Source organism: Antechinus flavipes, chromosome 1 (genome assembly GCF_016432865.1).
Source record: "Antechinus flavipes isolate AdamAnt ecotype Samford, QLD, Australia chromosome 1, AdamAnt_v2, whole genome shotgun sequence".
Taxonomy (NCBI): Eukaryota; Metazoa; Chordata; class Mammalia; order Dasyuromorphia; family Dasyuridae; genus Antechinus; species Antechinus flavipes.
Window position 1 is genome coordinate 51,395,076 of NC_067398.1, and position 19,325 is coordinate 51,414,400.

Consider the following 19,325-nt stretch of genomic DNA (forward strand, 5'->3'; position numbering starts at 1 on the left):
TTCTGGCAACTGAACCCAAGGAAGTTATTCATTCTTTTTGACTCAGCTACGTATACTTGGGAAATTTCTAAAGTAAAGATTAATAATGATTCCTGTCTGTTTCTCCCAATGAAGGTAACTTGGTCTATGTGCTACTATAGCTACTTACCATGAACACTGGAAATGGGATAGCCTTTATTTCAACAGCCAAGACAAATGCATCTGGTGCATAAGGAGTTTATGAACATAAAACATTTGAAGAACCTATTAGTTTCCCCCATGCAAGAACTTTGGGGGTCATTTGATCCAGTCCTCCCTGTTCACTTGATTCCTGTATTATCTGAATGACTCCTTGCAATTGTAGGGTAGTCAAGATCTAGATTTCTTGCTCTCTGTGACATGACTTTACACTTCCAGCTTCAGGCTGTTCCTCCATTGGTGGTCCTCTTTCTTCTCTAAGGTGGATGAAGCTAAATCCTTATTACTTTAACAACAATTATAATTCTTCAACATGTGGTTTGTACCATAATTTACAAAACACTTTCACTTAATCTCATTGAATCCTCACAAAAGCCCAATGGCTATTGAAATAGGCTTGGTTAGATTTATCTCCTTTTTATAAAATTTGAAATTGAAGCTTAAATATGAAGTCACCTGCTCAAGTTTCCTTGGCTGATAAGTGGTCTACATGGGACTTTACCTCAGTTCTCTTGATTCTAACAGTGTCATCACTGTCCCATGCTAACAATTAAGGAATATTTTAAAGTGATAGAAGCCGATGTAGAAAAACCTGGCCTCCAACTCGGTATTCCCATCCCACTGGGAACTTGTCCTGGACAGGATTCTGGTCTTATTCCCCTCTCTTGTTTTTGCAGGCAGAATTTTCAGAGCTCAACCTGGTGGCTCATGCTGATGGAACCTATGCTGTGGACATGCAGGTCTTCCGAAATGGCACAAAGGTTGTCAGGTGAGTATCTGTCTCAAGGTTAAAGATCACTCTGACTCTTAGTACTTTTATCCTGGTCTGTGTCTGAAGCACCCGAGGGCAGATTTCTCACTGACCTCAGAATCCCTAGGAGAGGGACTTGGGCAGTACTTGATTATATAGAAAGCTTCTGTGCTCATTTCTGTCAAAGAATATTGAGAGAGAAGAAGACACCATCCTTATTGTAGGTGCAATGGGAGAGAGGAAAATCCTATATACACATGAAACTATTTCCCCTTTTCAGAGAGATCTTTGTTTAATGAGAAAGGTATGATAACCTTTGTAGATATTCCTGGATGAGGGAAAACAGCTCTAATTCTTAGAGAGTCAGTCAACAGGATTAATTCAGGGCTGGATGCGTCAGATATTGTGGTAAGCACTGAAATACAAAGAAAGGTTAAGAGTCTTTAGTACAATGAGAGAGGTAGAATTATGCAATCTACACAGACTCCCAAAATCAGTCAATCAATGAACCAGACAACTGGTGTTTATTAAGTGTCTACTGTGTGTTAATATTATAAAATATATAATATTATATGTTTAATATTTATTTTGTTAATGAATAATTATTATATTAGTATATATTATATTATATAATACATTAATACACATTAATAATTACTATATAAAATATATAATATTCTATATATTAATACAATAATATTAAAAATATAAAATAAATCAGGAAGGTTAAAGCTTGGGAATACAAAGAAAAGCAAAAGGCAGTCCCTGACCTCAAGGATCTCATTCTGGTCGTGAGACAACAGGCAAATAACTACACAGAAAGAAGCTCTACAGGATAAATTGGGGATCTTCTCAGAGGGAAGGCACTAAGATGAAGGAGGCCTAGAAAAGGCTTCTTGGATAAGGTGGGACTTTAACTGAGATTTAAAGGAAGTTAGGGAAAGGCAGGAGGTGGAAATAAGGAAGGAGAACTTTCTAGACTTGAGGGCAGCCAGTGAAAAGTCTGAGAGTCAGAAGATTCAAGGTCTTATAGGAGGAAGAGAAAGTAGGTGGGTATCACTGGATTACAGGGTACATGGAGGGGGAAGCAAGCAGGTTGTAACTGAAAAAGTAGGAAGGCACCAAAGGAAATCTCCCTCCTTTTCAGAGAATGAGAGGAACAGGGAGAGAGAACAGAGAGAAGGAGAGCAAGAGGAAGAGAGAGAGGTGTTCTGATAGGTAATGGGATACAAAGGCAAAAAAATCTCTGCTCTTGAAATGCTCTCTTTTATAAAAAGAGAGAGATTTTCATTTATTAAAAAAAGAGAGCTTCTGATCTAATAGGAAAGGTTATAGTCCAGACTAGTGGGGAGACCCAGATAATGTGAAAATTTTGACTTATTCTTGGGAAATTACCATTCTGAAGGGTTTGATCACACACACACACACACACACACACACACACACACACACACACACACACTCATGAACGCACCAAAAAATGCCCAAGAATACTTACAACAGAAACTATAAACATGTATTCCCATAACAGTTTATTTAACTACATTCAATAGTGCTGAGGGTTCCTAGATCAAGCTGAGGTGGGAAGCGTAAGACACTTAAGCAAATGGGTCTGGTTTGAAAGGGGAGAAATCCTCAATCCCAGAGCTCTACCTTGAGAATAATTTGTAAATTTAATTGCCTTCAGGAGAGCTCTATCCATAGTGCTGTAGAAAGACAAGGGAGGAGAAGGGAAGTGACTTTCTCTCAAGTCAATCAATTGGGGAGGGATGGGGGAAGAAATCAATCAGGAAGTATATACTGGGCTGAGCCTAACCCTCTAGGAAGCTTAAATTTTAGTTGGGGAAACAACTAGTTGGTCCAGTAGTAGATGAAGACTCATCCTCAGACACTGACTATCCTGCTTGCCTCAATTTCCTCAAGTATAAAATAAGCTGGAGAAGGAAATGCCCAATCATCCCAGTATCTCTACCAAGAAAACTTCAGATGGATTTATAGAAAGGTGAAAAAAACTGAAAAAATGAGTCAACAACAGCAACATATTGCGAAGATGCTTTATAAAAATTAAGAGGCAGTAGCTGATTAGGAACTGTGTCAGTAAGTGCACTAGAAGAGCCCCAGGAGTTTCATCTTTGGTTTGGACCTTTCCACATTTCTGTTGATGGCTCGGATAAAAGCATAGGTGATATACTTATCAGATTTTCAGGTGACATAAAACCAGGATAGATAGATAACACTTTGGGCTCTTGGGATTCAAAAAGAACTTTTGCCAGCTGGAACTGGTGAGCCAAATCCAATACACTAAAATTATTATATTACTATCAGCCCTATTACTACAACAACAACTATTATTATTATTACTACTATCACCACACCACTATTACTACTATTACTACCACCACTGCCACTACTATTGCTACTATCACTATTACTAATGCTACCATTACTATTATTACTACAATAATAAGAATAAATCACAATTTATGTTTTCAGGTTTGCAAAGTACTTTACAAATAACATCTCAATTTATTCTCTCAACAACCCAAGAGGATAGTTGCTATTGCTATCCCAGTTTTCGAGATGGAGAAACTCAGGCTGAAAAAGAGTAAGAAAATTTTGCCAGGATCACATAACTAGAAATTATCCGAGGTGGAATTTGAACTCAGGTCTCACAGATGTACCGATCTTAATTCTATCCATCAGGCCAGCTTCTAAGTTGCCCTTCTATTTGTTAGACCCATGCCTTCTTCTTGGAACTTTCTTTGCATTTACTTAAAAGGATATATGTAATTTCCCTCTAATAGAATTAAAATTCATTGAGTTCAGAGATTATTTGAGTCTTGTCTAGTTCCAAGCATAGTGCCTAGCAAATAATAGGAATTTAATAAATGTTTGTTGAATTGATTAGAATTGGATGGCAGGACCAAGGTTGGGCCTTGAAGAATAAACATGCAAATTGGGGTGGGCAGAAAGGATTGGTGTAAGGAAGGGAAGAAATGTCCTGAGCAAGGCAGGTAAAGAAGGTTTGTGGAGGAAGGAGCTCACTAGCCTGTGTGGAGGAGGAGGTACATGTTGGGAAGCTGCAGGCAAAGGGAATGGATTCTTTATTATAGCAGAGAAAAATTTGGGATGAGAAAGTTTCTGGACATTTGGTTGGTTTCTGTTATGCAAATCCAGCCCAAATCCCAAAATACCTTTAGGTTCCCAGGTGTCAGCCACTCCACGGGTTTATGGGATCAGAATATTTCTAAACTTAGTGAAAGGCCTTAGTGAACTCTGAGGTTCCTTCAAGTTCTTGGAGTTTGTGATTCTATATACCAGAAGCACTCTAAGGCTCCTGGTCAGAAAACTTGACAGGATGAAAGCCATTGAGGGTGACTATAAAGAAGGAAAAAGAAAAGTAGATTATGGGAAAGATGGGAAAAGATATTAGAAATCTTGGGTTTGAGCCCCAGTTTCTTTGCTTACTAGCAATCTGACTGTGGGTCTAACCTCTCTGGGCCTCAGTTTATTCATCTGTAAAAGGAAGGGGTTGGATTAATGTCCCTTCTTGATACAAAACTATGATTCTAAGGTATATTCACAAAAATGGATATTCATAGATGAGAAACCAAAGGAAAGTTTGGGATCACTCGGTCTGACACCCTCATTTTTACAAATAAGGTAACTGAAGCCCCAGGAGATTCTTTGCCCAAGATTATCCAGTAGTTAGTAGCAGTGGTAGGATTTGAATCTAGGTTCTCCAACTCAGAACCCAACATGCTTTACACGATTTACTTTACACCTGGGGAAGAAATGTTTCTTTTTGTGACATACGGCTCCTTTGGAGACCAGAACCATGGGGTAAGAGGACTAGGCCCTGAGGGACAGCAGCTGGAAGCAGGGATGCTTTCCTGGACCAATTTGAACCAGACATTAGCTGCCAGGCGGAGAATGTTCTGTCCTCTCTGCTTCCTGCTGTTGTTGCTCAACTTCATGAGCTGCATGAAAAATATTTGTTCTTCTCCCCACCTTCTGATTTGGGGTAAGCCACTAGGAAGGAGAACATTGGGAAACCAGCGAGCGCCTTTCATCAGGCTGCCCAGACCTTTGGCTCAGGAAGCTGGGGCCGGCCCAAGGGTTGCCCGGCTATTTTCAGGAGAAGTTGGAGTCCTTAAAGATTGAGTTTGAGGACAAGGGCTTGCCCACAGGCAGAAGGGGTAGCCATCCCAGTTTATCTTCACCTTCCTTTACTGAGCCTTTCTCCTCTTCCCCCAAGTCTTCACAACCAGGTGCTTTTCAGCATCTGTGAAAGTCAACTCATTTATAATAAATGGTTTAGAAGTAACCCTCTGAAAGTCCCATCTACTCCCAAGTATTATCTTCTTCGTGAAGACTTTCTGGACTAATTTGGTCCAAAGTGATTTCTAACACCTCTGAAACTTGGATTATCTTTATTGAGTTCTTCTGGCTTTACATGACCTCCATTTCCAACATATTATTCTCTCTTCCCTTCCCACCCCCAAGAGAGTGCCATTCTTTATTATAAAGTTTTTTTTTTTTAAGACAAAGACAGAGAATCCGAGAAGGAAGGCAAAGGAGAGATAGAAACACACAGAGACAGAGAAAGGAGGAAGACAGAGAGACAGAAAGACAGAAAACAGAAACAGAAGAAGGGAGGGGAAAAGAGACAGAGACAGAGACAGAGGCAGAACATACACATACACACTCAAAGAAAAACAGAGATGGAGACAAGAGAGACAGAGAAGGAGGGAGGGGGAGAAAAAGATAAAGAGAGAGACTGATAGATAATGAGAGAGAGAGAGAGAGAGAGAGAGTCAGAGAGATCAATTCAGCAAAACTAAACCACACACATCAATCAAGTCTGACAATATATAACAGTGTTTCATACCCATAGCATCTCTCCCCCCAATCTCTGCAAAAAAAAAATTAAAGAACTTTGCATTTCTGCCATTTTTTGCCATTTACATCACTGTGCAGTAAAATCCTGTTTACTTTTCTCAGGATTAGTTGATCTTTTCTGATGTTTCTCTAATTCTTCAGATTCACTGCTTCTCACGGCACATTTCCAACACTTTTGTCTGTGGATACATATTTTAAACCATTCATTTAATTACTAAATACATAACCTTGTACTAAAGGTTGTGTGTGTATTGCCTCTCTGATGGGATTCTAAGTGCTATAAACTTAATCTGTCCTACGACTCTACCTTGCTCACAGGATGACCAGTTGTATGCTGGAAAGTTCTGTGAGCCTTGTGAGCTGTTTGGACTTTTTCTATCTCTGAAATGGGTACAATTGTACCCTTAACTTCCCCAACTCCTTAGAGTTGCTGGGAGGATCAAAGTAGACAATGCACATTATAATTATAATTTTGGGCTAGGACACTGGACCTATGATTTCAATGGTGTAGTCTTAGTGAAGAAAAGAGGCAATTATGTAGCACAGTGACCCGGAATTGGAAAAACCTGAGTTCAAATTCAGCCTCAGACACTTACTAGTTAGATGACCATGAGAAGTGATTTAGCCTTTCTTGGCCCCAATTTCCCTAACTACAAAATGGGGACAATAACAGCACCTACTTCTCAGGATTGTTGTGAGGATAAAACAAGGCAATAATTGTAAAGTGTTTAACACAGCATCGAAGGCATATAGAAGGCACTTATTAATGCTTATTTCCGTCTTTCCTTCCTACAAATGCCGATCAGGACCTATTGCATTAAAAATATTTGGCAGGCAGTTGTTGACGTGAGATTGGAGTTTGGGCAAAAATTAGGGTCAGATAGGACGTTTGGAGTTATCCATACAGAGTTGATCATTGGACACTTGGAGGTTGATCGGGCCACTAAGAAAAAATATGGAAAGAGAGCCCAAGCCCAAGACAGAGTTTTGTGGAGGGGAGAGAACTGATGAAGTGGAAAATAAGGCCTAAATAAAACCTTCAGAAAGACAGCAGTGTCACGAAGATTAGGGGGGAGACCATATCCAGAAGGAAAGAGTAATTCAAGGTGTCAAGAATTCATGATACGACCAAGATAATGGCTGTCGGATTTAGCAGTTAAAATATTTCGGGTACTCAGTAAAGATTTGTTGAATTTCTTAGCCAGAGGAGGATGTTAGGCAATGAACAATGAACCTTTTCAAGAAGTACAACAGCAGAATGAGCTAGCGTGGGAGGTGATACTTTCCCCCTCATTGGAAATCTTCAAACAGAAGATGGCTGACTGGCCACTCATAGGGGGTGATGTAGAAATGAATATATGTTGGAGCATTGGTTGGATTAGACAGATGGCTGCTGAGCACCATCCCAGGACTGTAATTCTGTGATTCTGTCTTGCAGAGTAGTATTTAATATATGAGATTTACAAGTGGAAGGAATATGGAAGATCATCTGGTCCAGAGGTTCCTGACCTTTCATGTGTCATATCTCCCTTTGACAGCAGTTTGGTGAAGACCTTCAATTCCTTTTCAGACTAATGTTTTTAAGTCTAAAAAATAAAATACATGGGACTCAAAGGAAAGCAATTATACTGAAATAAAGCTATTGACATTTAAGAAAATTCACAGGAAATGGGTTAAGAGATGATGATCTAGTTGGACCCCTTTATTTTACAGAGGGGGAAACTGAGATATCAAAAAGGGAAAATGATCGTTTAAAAGCCAAAAACTGAGGTGTAAGCCTAGATCTTTAGCTCCAAATTCTATGCTTCTCCTTCTGCACCAGTGATATCAACTTTATTATTTATTTAATTAATTTTTTTTGCTGAGGCAGTTGGGGTTAAGTGACTTGCCCAAGCTCACACAGCCAGCCAGGAAGTATTAAGTGTCTGAGGCTGGGTTTTCACTCAGGTCCTCCTGACTCCATCTCACATCTAGTTATCCCAAGCCGGGAATCTGCTAAGTGACTTGCCCAAGGTCACATGGCTAGTAACTGTCTGAGGCTGGATTTGAACTTACGAAGATGAATCCTCTTGATTCCAAGCCCAGTGCTCTGAGCACTTGGCTCCGCCTGAGCTCCTGGGGATATGATCAGGTTCATTCAGCTCACAAAGGAAGGAAGATGGCGGAATAACAGTCCTGCATTTATTTTTCTCTTCAGATCCTTCCGGCCCGACTTTGTGCTCGTCCGACAGCACTCCTTCGGCATGGCGGACAACGAAGACTACCGGAGCCTGATTATCGGCATGCACTACGCCGGCATCCCCAGCGTCAACTCCTTTGATTCCATCTACAACTTCTGCGATAAGCCCTGGGTGGTGAGTGAGCAGAGGGCTGGGGGGGGGGGTCAGACCCTGGGGGAAGGGACCCCGGTGAAGGAAGACGCCGGGGACCTGTGCCCTCCCATCTGCATCCGCCCCGTGGCCAGCAGGGGTCTGAGAGCGGCCCAGCATTCGCAACCCGCATTGTGGGGAGGTGGGAGCAGAGCAGGCAGAGGGGAGCGATCACGAGGCACCTGTGTGTGTGTGTGACCATATGTGCGTGTCTGTGCATGTGTGTGTCATACAGACAACCCTGGCACCCAGGATGTTCTCGAAGATTATTTCCAAACAATACATCCATTCTTTAAGGACGACCTGAAGGGCATGTAACAGCTGTCATCCGTCTCAGGAGGCCGGAGGGGCAGCAAAAATGCACGCCATATGTCACAACTCGTGGTGTGTGCTGAAACACGGCCCAGCTGTTGGACTGGCGTTTCATGAGAACAGCAAGAGCTGAGGGGGACAGCTCAAGTCATGTTGGGCAATTCCACAGAATCCCTGCTAGTGTGTATGGATGGAGGATGTCATTAGGGTTCCTTTGGGTATACACACATACACAGAATTCACAGAGACCTTAGCAAGCACCTGGTTTATCACTCAGTAGAAAGAATGCTAAATTTGTAAATTTGTGACCGGAGTTCCAATCCCCGCTTCTCCAGCTGGGCAGTACAGGGAATAGAGTGCTGGTCCGAAGTCAGGAACACCTGGATTCAAATCCATCTTCAGACGCTCACTAGCCGTGTGATCGTAAGCAAGTCATCTGCCTCAGTTTCCTCAGCTACAAAAGGGAAATAATAACAGCACTTCCACCACAAAGTTGTGTGAGGATAGAATCAGGCACTTATAAAGCACCCCGCAGAGTTCCTGGCACAGAGTAGGTGCTATATAGATGCTTATTCCCTTCTTCTCCCCACTTACCAACTTGTGCCAACTTGGGCAGATCATTTCACTTTTGCATCTTCTTCATCTGTAAAATGAAAGGACTGCACTAGATGACTTATAAGATCCCTTCCTGGATCTATAATTTTCTGATCCAATCCCTTGATTTCACTCATTAAAATCAGAGGGCTGGGAAAGTAAATCTCTTTGCCCAATGTCACACCAACTGGCAGGAAGGAAGTGGGAGCTCCAGCCCTGGTGTCTTGTCTCTCCACTCATGGAGCTCCTTCTCTCTGATCCCACAATGCTGACTCGGAAAGTATGTCTGTGCATGGGAATTTCCAAGAACTGCAAAGGGTACGAGGAGGGGGGACGGGGAAGAGAATGCGTTAAGGAAATGTAGGGATTGAGGAAAATGAGGGGAGTGTGGGGCAGCACATCTAACTTGTCTGGTTTTTCACTGACCTCAAATGGGTCAGTCCTGGCCAGTAAAGGAAGAGAGCTACTCTGATCATGAGACAGGGGTAAAGATGTGCCAGAATCCATTCCCCAGAGAACAAAAAAGCAAGGGGTACCCACAGCTTACAGGATCAATTTGCGCTTCCTCTGTGGGCATTCAAGGCATTCACCAATGTGCTCCCCAGCCAACCTTCTTTTTTTCCCCTTCTGTCTCATCAACCAGCCAATCAATAAGCATTTGTTAAACATCCATCTCTCTCTCTCTCTCTCTCTCTCTCTCTCTCTCTCTCTCTCTCTCTCTCTCTCTCTCATAGCTAGGCAATGTTAAGTGTCTGGGAGCAGATTTGAACTCAGGTCCTCCTGACTTCAGGGCTAATGCTCTACCCATTGTGCCACCTCTCCAGCCCTCTAGTCCTTATCTCTATGTAGCAAACATTGTGCTGAGGAACTGAGAGTACAAAAACACAAATGAAATTCTTCTTGCTTTCAAAGTTACATTCAACAGGGAGAGATAACGTGGATACATGGATGGATATACCAAAAATAGGGATGTGCTAGGGTTGAGGTTAAGAAAGGGGACCCCCAAAAGTTTGAGGTCACAGACTGGTGTTGTGAGGTGTCTCAGAAGAATCTACAGGCTTGAACCCATTTCCTTAGCTAAGGGGCAAAGTTTATTGTAATTGTAACGCTATTACAAGCAGACTGAATTCTAAGAAAAATCAGCAGAGAAACAGAAGCAAGGAGACACATTTATCCAGCTTTCTATCCTTGCCATGCTAATTCTAGGGCTCAGGAGTGGTCTCCGCAATTTGGTTATCACTGAAAAGATGAAGTTTGGTCCAGAGGACTATCCTCTGATAGTCAGCAATGAATCGAGGAGTAGTCTATTCAAAATCAAAAAGATTGTTGTTAGATTGAGAGTGTGGGAAGTCCCTGAGGCAGATTCCGAAGCCAGAAGATTTAGGATTACTGACTTATTGTTGGAACAGAAGCCCCTCCTAAAATCAGGGGACCACAAAATCATATCTCAGCACTAGAGCCAGCCTAAACCAGATCGTGAGAACTCATTGCCAAATCTTCACTGTAAGCATTTACCTTTAAAATCAGCCAATGCACAAAGCAGGGCTTGATTTATTGTTTTTGTTATTGTGCAGTCTTTAGAAAGTGATGGAGAAAATAATAGTATGGATCACCAATATTTTTTTCAGTGAGTTGGTTGTGAAATATTTACCAGCACTATCCCTAAAGGTAGATACAAGGTCATTTGGGAGAAAGGCACTAGAAGGTAGATAAATCAAGAAAGGTCTCATGGAAGAGGTAGCATTTCAGCTGAGTTTTAAAGAAAAATTGGGATCCTAAGAGGTAGCTGAAAAGAGAGAGGGAGTTTTAGGCATATGGGAGCAACCATGTAATTGACTGTGACAAATCTAGAAAGGCATAGTGTATGTGGAACAGTTTGGCTGGACCAAAGAATATTTGATGAAGAGAAATATGTATAATAGGAAATATTTAGGAAAATAGTGAAATACATATAACAGGGGATAACAGAGAAATATGTATAATATTGGTTAGAGCCAAGCTGTAAAGGGCCTTAAATAAAAAACAGAGGAATTCCCAGAGATAATAGGGAGCCATTGAAGTTTATTGAGCAGAGGAATAAAATGGTCTAGAATGATCTCTGCTCTAGGATGACTATTTTGGCAGCATTGTGGAAGAGAGATTGGAGAAAAGAGGCAGGAATACCAATTAGAAGGCTCATGGGTTTGGATTCAAGAGCTACATGTAGTAAAGGAAGAATTATTAATTATTGGTCATTGAGTGGATATGTGGATTGAGAGAGAGGGAAAAGTTAAAGATGAATCCATGATTGAGAGCCTGGAAGGATGATGGTATTCTTGACTGAGACAGAGAATTTCAAAAGAGGCCTGGGTTTATAGAAAAAGATAATGAGTTCTATGATGACATACCGAGTTAACCCCCTACAATGCGTAGGGCAGGGATGGGCACCCAGCAGACACTTTGTAAATATTTGCCGGATTGAATTTTAAAAATATGGCTGACTAAGAGGCTCCTTCAGTCCAGACATGGCCGGAGGCCAGCCTCAGCCAGACAGAAACCGTTCAGCATCCAAGATACTGCTTCCCACCCTTCTTTGGAAGTGGGAGATGGATCTGGTTTTTCATGCCTGTGGCTTTAGAAGAAAATCTTTAACTCTCTTCCCTGCTCAGGCGTGGCTTTCCTCCCTTGTTCTTGGTGGGTTCTGTTCAAACATTAGCTTCCTGGTATAAGAAGCAGAGGTGTATTTTAGGGAATGGCTGCAGCCCTGGTGGGTCTGGTAGTGGCCCAGTGTTAGATCTAATGAAGCTCCTCCTGGGTCATACAACCAAATCACAGGCAGGATCATTCTTTATCTGAGGGTAGAATATTCAGCTTCTTGAAGATCTGTTTAGGGGGTCTGAGGGTCAGCATTTGTATAATCTGCACATTTGATTCTGTCTACAGAAGACAAGGAAGCTGAGAGGGATGATTGATGACTTTGGATGACAGGATCAAGGATCCAAAAATCTTGCTAGCCTAAAACATTGGGCTAAATCTAAGAAGATAAAATTTAATAAGGATAAATCATGGAATCATAGATTTAGAACAGGAAAGGATCATTCCATTCAATCTTCTCATTTTGCATTTTTTTTGGAAATTGAGGTGGAGAGAGAAGAGACATAGATAATAAGTAGAATAGTCAGGATTTGAGCCCAATTCCTCTAGCTCCAAATTTAGCACCTTCTCTGCTCTGATATGCTGCATCTAAACCTTGAGGAGCTGTAGAACATCCAGAGGAAAGAAAACAGATGATGAACCCTAAGGTAATCATGGAAACAAAAGACTTAGAAATACTTAGGCTTGAAGTGAGGGAGAGATATGCTCTCTCTCTTCGATTATTGGAGTCTGTTTCATGTCTTGTCTCCCTCTTAAGAGGAAACTTTGTGAAAGCTGGGATTGTCCTACTTTCTGTTCTCATCCCCAGCTCTTAGTGTGATATTTTTCAACCAGAAAGTGATTAATGCATATCTTTCCATTCTTTCATGGAAAAGGGATTAGGCTTGTTCAGCTTGATCCCAGAAGGCTCAAGTAAGACCAGTGAGTGAAAGCTAGAAGCAGCAAATTTGAGCTTGATGCAAGGATTTTATGAGGAGAAAAAATATAATAAAAGTTAGCATTTGTATACCATTTTAAGGTTTGCAAAATGTTTTATAACTATTGTGTCATTTGATCCTCACTACAACACTTATAGATGAGGAATTTAAGACAGAGAGAATTTAGGGGATAGTGTCTAAGGCAGGATTAGAACTCAGGTCTCTATCCTAAAAGAAAAACACATGGATCAGGCAAGTAGTAAGAGTGACTGCCAAGGCCTCCATTTCATCCATAGAGCAACGATGTCCCCCAAATTTTGTACAGATTCTCTTTGGGAAATCCATGAGCAGACAAAGACAAAAGGCATAGAGAAATGGACAGTCATGGAGCATTGCAATCTTTTCACTGATTCTGTGTTCTTAAAAGATTTATGATTTTATATCCTTGTGGGTATATCCTCCACATAGATTGCAACCCTTCAGTGACTCCTTTTTTTTTGAAGATTTCTCCACCTTCCTGCCAACCTGCTCTCTGTTATCCTGAGGCTTAAACCACAAGCCTCTAGTTTGACTTGAGCCAAGACCTTGCTTTAGGCAGAAATGTCCCCCCGAAGCTTGTGCTCCACTCAATGAGTGAATTGACAAACATTTACTTATAAGACACTGTACTAGGCACATAAGACAAACAGACAAAAATAAATCACCCCTGCCCTCAAGGAGCTTAAACTCTATTAGGGGAAAACATGTCCCCATCTAAAGCAAACAAATGAGATGCAATAAATACGAAGTGATTTTAGCAGAAGGTACCAGTATCTAGCAGGATGAGAAAGGGGCTCATACAAGAGATCACATACGGGCAGAACCTTGAAGGAAACTTGTGATTGGTAGAGGTAAAGGAGTGCATTCCTGTATAAAAATATAGAACCTCAAAATGGAAACTAGTTCAGGAGGAGTAGCAAGAAAGCTATTTTGGTTGGCATTAGGTGATCGCAGGCTTTAAATGCCAAGCAAAGGAGAGTCAATCTGATTTGAGAGCAATGGGAGGTTCTTGTCACCAGAGGGAAGTGATACCAGTATTGTCCCAAATAATTCCATTGAGGAATCATAGTGTGACTCTTAATGGAGGGGTGAGGCTTAAAGTAAAAGTTTCATATAGAGTTTTGTTGCTCTGTGGTTCCAGAGCTGGCTAACTAAAGACTGCAATCCTCTGTGATTTGGTAAACCAATTTCCAGAGTAGTTGTGAATGAATGAATGAATATTTATTAAATACTTAGTATATGCTGCTTATCTGGATAAGTCCTGAGATTTCACTGATAAAAGCAAAAGAATACATGCCCTAAAAGAATTTATATTCAAGGATTTTTGGAGGATAATATATATAAGGAAGTGGTTAAATATTTTGTAATTCATTTGGCTAAGATGGTCATAGGAACATAGATTTAGCCTCCAAAGTTCTGTAGCCAGAGATATGTGTCCCCCTCTTCACCACCTGGGCCAATAGAGGATTGGTCTAAATTTATACATTTAATCTAAGTACCAGCCTTGCCTTCTCTGGAGCCATCTTTATAATCAGACTCAAAACACTTGGGGAGGAAGATTCTTGGATCCCAGGGCCTCGAAGGCAGCTGTTTTTAGTGAAAGAGGGTGGGGGTGGGGGGGTCTCAAAGGAAAGTTGGCTGAAGCTATGCTGAAGAATGGGGCATCGGGTCTTTCCCAACCGGTTCAGCTGGAGATGGGGAAAGCTGGGCTCTCAGTTGGCTCAAGTTCATGAATTCTGTTCCTGTAGGCTAAGCCCTTTGGCTCCTCGGCTTAGGCTCTGAAGGAAACACCTGTCCCTAATCACATATTTCTTCCCATTCTTTCCTGGACTGCAAAATCAGATTGCAATTATTATCGGTGAGTCTTGCCAAATCCTATATCCCACAAGTCAGTCCTGATGGGCTGAATCTGCCTGGATTTCAGATACGTGGGGAAAGCATGGCTGCTACTCTTCAGCCAGCTGCAAACAAGCTGCTCTGCCCTCCTTTATGTCCAAGCCATTAACCTGAACCCCTCAACCTTTCTGCATGAGAGAGAGAGAAAGAGAGAGAGAGACAGAGAGAGAGACAGAGAGACACACACACACAGAGACAGAGAAAGACAGAGAGAGAGAGAGAAGGAGAGAGAGAGAGAGAGAGAGAGAGAGAGAGAGAAGAAGAAGAAGAAGAAGAAGAAGAAGAAGAAGAAGAAGAAGAAGAAGAAGGAGGAGGAGGAGGAGGAGGAGGAGGAGGAGGAGGAGGAGGAGGAGGAGAAGGAGAGAAAGAGAGAAGAAGAGGGAGAGAGAGAAGGAGAGGGAGAGAGAGACAGAGAGAAAGAGAGAGAGATAAAGAGAGAGAGAAAGAGAAGAGAGAGAGAAAGATGAGAGAGAGAGATAGAAAGAAAGAGAGAGAGAGAAGGAGACGGAGAAAGAGAAAGAGAGAGAGAAAGAGAAAGAGAGAGAGAGAGAGAGAGAGAAGAGAGAGAGAGAGACAGAAGAGAGAGAGAGAGACAGAAGAGAGAGAGAGGAGAGAGAGAGAGAGAGAGAGAGAGAGAGAGAGAGAGAGAGAGAGGAGAGAGAGAGAGAGGAGAGAGAGAGAGGAGGAGAGAGAGAGAGAGAGAGAGAGAGAGAGAGAGAGAGAGAGAGAGAGAGAGAGAGAGAGAGAGAGAGAGAGAAGGAGAAGGAGATTCAGACTTGCTCAAAGTTTAACTCAAAAGTTCCACTTCCTCTATGAGATTTTTCTAGATCACATAAGTTGTTAGTGTTCTTCCCCAAATTACCTTCATGTGTAACAGGGTTACTTCAACTTCATTTGCATTACTTGACTTTTTCCCATATTTAATCTTATTAGCCCAAATTCAATGGTAATCCAAGGGTATGCTTGTATATTTCCTTATGAATTAATAAACATTTTATATATCTCTCCATTAATCAATTAAGCTCAGAGCCTTTACCACACTTCATCAAATATTAATATTTTCTTCTTATTATATTACTATACCACACTATTATATTTTATCTTAACAAACTGAAGAAATCTTCTTTCTTTATACTTGTATCCCTGTATTAAATTCGTTTGTCTCCTGGGAATAAATAAAGTTTAAAATGATTGAAAACATATTAACAATGAAATCCATAATAAAATAAATCAAATAATTACTTGCAGTATTTTAGCGTGAGAAACCATTACCACCAATCATCACAATAAAGGCAGTTTCCCTGCTTCTGCAAATACAATTCCATCAATTCCAAAGTCTCTTCTTATTAATTCTTTTCACATAAAGATATTAGACCTTCCTATCTTTTTTCCTCTGTTCTCTCTAACTTCTCTCCAAACATAAGACTTCAGGAGAAGTCTCGTTTTCTCTTTAACCTTCACTCTCATTAGCCTCTTTAAAGAGTCATTCTTCATAAATTTTCTGTTTTCTCACGAAAATAACAGTTCAAATAGCTCTAACAACAAAGTTTTTGAGCACTTTGTTTCTCTCTGCTTTCTCTGTAATTTCTCCCATAGATCCTCAGAGAACAATGTTAAACTCACAGATTCTCTCCTTGACTCAATAGGGAGAAGCATCTCATAGAATGACAATCGAAACATTAATATTCAGCAGTTCTTTAACCGCCATACTCTCTTTGGGAAATGATTTTTAAACACAGATTACACTTGTATTCAGATAGTTAGGTAACCCAGTGGATCAGCTGACTTCAGACCCAGCACTTTATCCACTGCTTTAGCTAGCTGCCCCACCTGGAACACAGTGGGAGCTTAATAAATTTTGTTCCTTTCTTGCCCTTTTCTCCCAAAATGGAGGATAGATTAGAAAGAAGAGAGATTGGAAGGACCAATTGGAAAGTTACTATAATAGTCTTTGCAAAAAGTGACAGTAGTAATATGTGAATGGCGAGAAGGAGATAGATTTATGAGATATATCGGAAATAAAACTGAATATACTTGCATTTTGAGAGGGAGAGAGACACATTGGATTGGATATGAAGAATGAAGGAAAGAGAAGAGTCTCTTCCTCAGCCCAAGGTGGTTGATAAGGATTAGGAAAATGGAGAGATGGATGGATGGATATCAATCCATCCCACAGGTATTTATTAAGCACTTACTATGTATCTAAAGCCTTGTGTGCTAGGTTCTGGGAGCATTCAAATACATATGGAAAACATTTCCTGATCTCAGGAGCTTATGTTCTGCTAGGAAGTTTCTATGGTAACAGATACTCTATCAATCATCTTTTCAGGATACTGTTCCTGAATCTCTTGCTTGAATAAATAGAACATAAGCTGATTGAGGGTAGGGACCATTTTCTTTTTGTCTTATATTCCTAACAGTACCCAGCACATAGTGAGTTCCTAATAAATTCTTGTTAATTGATACATTTTGCAGAGAGCCGAGTTCTTAAAATGTCTTGTTCCCTTTCTCCTCTGGTTGAGATTTCCAGAGGGCTGGATCTTAACCCGATATAAATTAATTTCAATCCCATTTGTCTGTTTTTAGGGTTAAAATCAGAGTGTGCTTAGAAATCATTTAGATCTATCCCCTTTTTCCACAAATGAGGGAACAAAGCCCAGTGGCTTCTGTTCAGTAATCGACTGAACTGTGGACTGGTCAGTGGCTACACAGTATCCAGTGGGGTTCAGAATCTCTGGTTTCCTGCTGCTACAGTATCCATTGCTTCTACTATATTTCACTGACAGGATCATGATTTTAGTCTCCTTATCTAGTTCCAATGAGGTTGTAGAAACCGGTATTTAAACTCTACGGAGTTTGGGCCTTTTTTTTTTTTTTTTGTCCTTTCTCACAATGGCATGGGAGAAAGAGCCTCTTGGATTTGAAATCAGTAGACCTGGTTAGAAATCTCAGCTCTGCCACCTAAGACCTCTGTGACCGAACCACTTCGGACTTTGTAAAATGGGAATAATAGCATCTGCTATGCTCACTCACCAGGTTTGTTAAGAAGACAAAATGTGTGAAACTCACTTTGGCAACCTCAGAGTGCTTCCCAATAAATATAAAAAAAGTTACTTCTATTATTACTATGGCAGGTGCTGATCTGTGGCTCTCTGGCATTCTGTGCCCTTGGATGAAACTTCTTGTGTCTCAGTTTCCTCTCCTGTAATTTAAAGGGCTATGACTAGAAGACCTCTACGGTTCTAAATTTTCTCAGTCTTGATCTCTCAGGTCTCTCTAGCACTAATTCTGCATGTGAAGTTAATCAGAGCTGTCCCCAAATGCAGAAGGCCATGTACCGGCTTTTTCCCACCCACCCTTCTCCCTGGGGAGTTCTAGCCCTTCCCAGGCTGCCCTCCACCCCTTGCCTTGCTCCTGAAGCACTGTTGCCCTATGGCCTCCTTTCCTACCCCACCCCCGTGTTTCTCAAGACTACATTCTCCCTGCACAAGCCCAGCCACAGAAAAGAAGGTGCTTTTTTTGCTGCTCTCCTTGCATCCCCTTAACATGTCCTCCTAGTTATCATGGTGACTCCTGGGGTCTCTTAAAGGGGCTGCGTGCCTCCCACCGGCATAGGGGAGGCTGGAATGCAGCAGCATGCGCCCCTGGTCCCTCATCTACCTTCCTGGACCTATGCCGGCCAGGGTCCCAGGAGCAGGCTCCCCCCGCCCTGTAAGGTGCCATGCCTGGGACCGGGTGAGAGTTCAGTCTCCCATTCACAACCTCCTAGTATTGCCTTTGGCACGGGATTGGAACAGCAGGGAAGGCTGGACGGACACCAAGTTCTCCAGTTAGCCATGCTAAGCTCCTGCACTAAAGCATTTTATGTATTTTCTTCTTCCTGTTGATGGGAGTGGACAGTTCAAGGAGTGCTGGTTCTTCTTTTTGCTATTGACCTTGGCACACATCTCCCCACTTTTCTTTCCTCTGTCCATACTACCCTGCATGAGGGGCAAAGGGAGGCCAGGGGTCAGGGATCACCAGAGTCAGGCACAAGGTGACTGCGCTTTTCTCCCATAAAGAAGGACTGGAAACAGAGAGGAGGAGGAGGAGGACCAAAGGCAAACTTTTCTGCCTCCAACGTTTGTTCCAAATGGTGTTTTTAAACAGTTAAAGTATAGAAAAGCAGCTGGTTCCTTCAGCACAGCACTACAGGAAAGTTCCCTGCATTTGGGAGTGGAGGTTCAAGTTCCAGCTCTGCCACATACAACTGAGTGACCTTAGGCAAATGTGGTCACTGCCTTTGGTGTCAGTCTCCTCCAGTGGAAAGAAAGGGGATTAGGTCACATGACTAAGATGTCTTCCACTTCTAAATCTTCTCCTTTCTATTCTTCCTTCTCTCCTTCCCTCTCTTTTTCATTTGTTCCTTCTTTCTTTTTCCTCTTCTCTTCCCTTCCCTACACCATCCTTCCTTCCTCTTTTGTCTCCCTTCCCACCTTTCCTTCCTTTCCTCCTTTCCTTCTTTTTTTTCTCTTTTCTTCTTTCCATTCCTTCTTTTCTCCCTTCTTCTCTTCCTTCCCTCCTTTCCTCCTTTTTCCTTCTCTCCCTTGTTCCTTCCCTTCTTCTTTCCTTTCCTCCTCTCATTCCTTTCTTTTTTCTTCTTTTCTTCTTTTCATCCCTTCTTTCCTTCCTCTCTTTCTCTTCCCTTCTTCCCTCCCTCTCTCCCTTCTTTCCCTCATTTCTTCCTTTTCTTCC

At 41.6% G+C, this 19,325-nt stretch overlaps 1 protein-coding gene across 1 annotated transcript in view; it reads left to right on the forward strand.

Annotated features, from left to right (window-relative positions):
- The window catches only part of SYN2 (synapsin II), a 262,810-nt gene that overhangs the window by 166,738 nt on the left and 76,747 nt on the right, over positions 1-19,325 (forward strand). The window contains exons 3-4 of the mRNA XM_051982468.1: positions 855-946; positions 8,028-8,184. Of these exons, the coding sequence (XP_051838428.1) occupies positions 855-946; positions 8,028-8,184 (249 nt within the window). The remainder of the gene's footprint in view (positions 1-854; positions 947-8,027; positions 8,185-19,325) is intronic.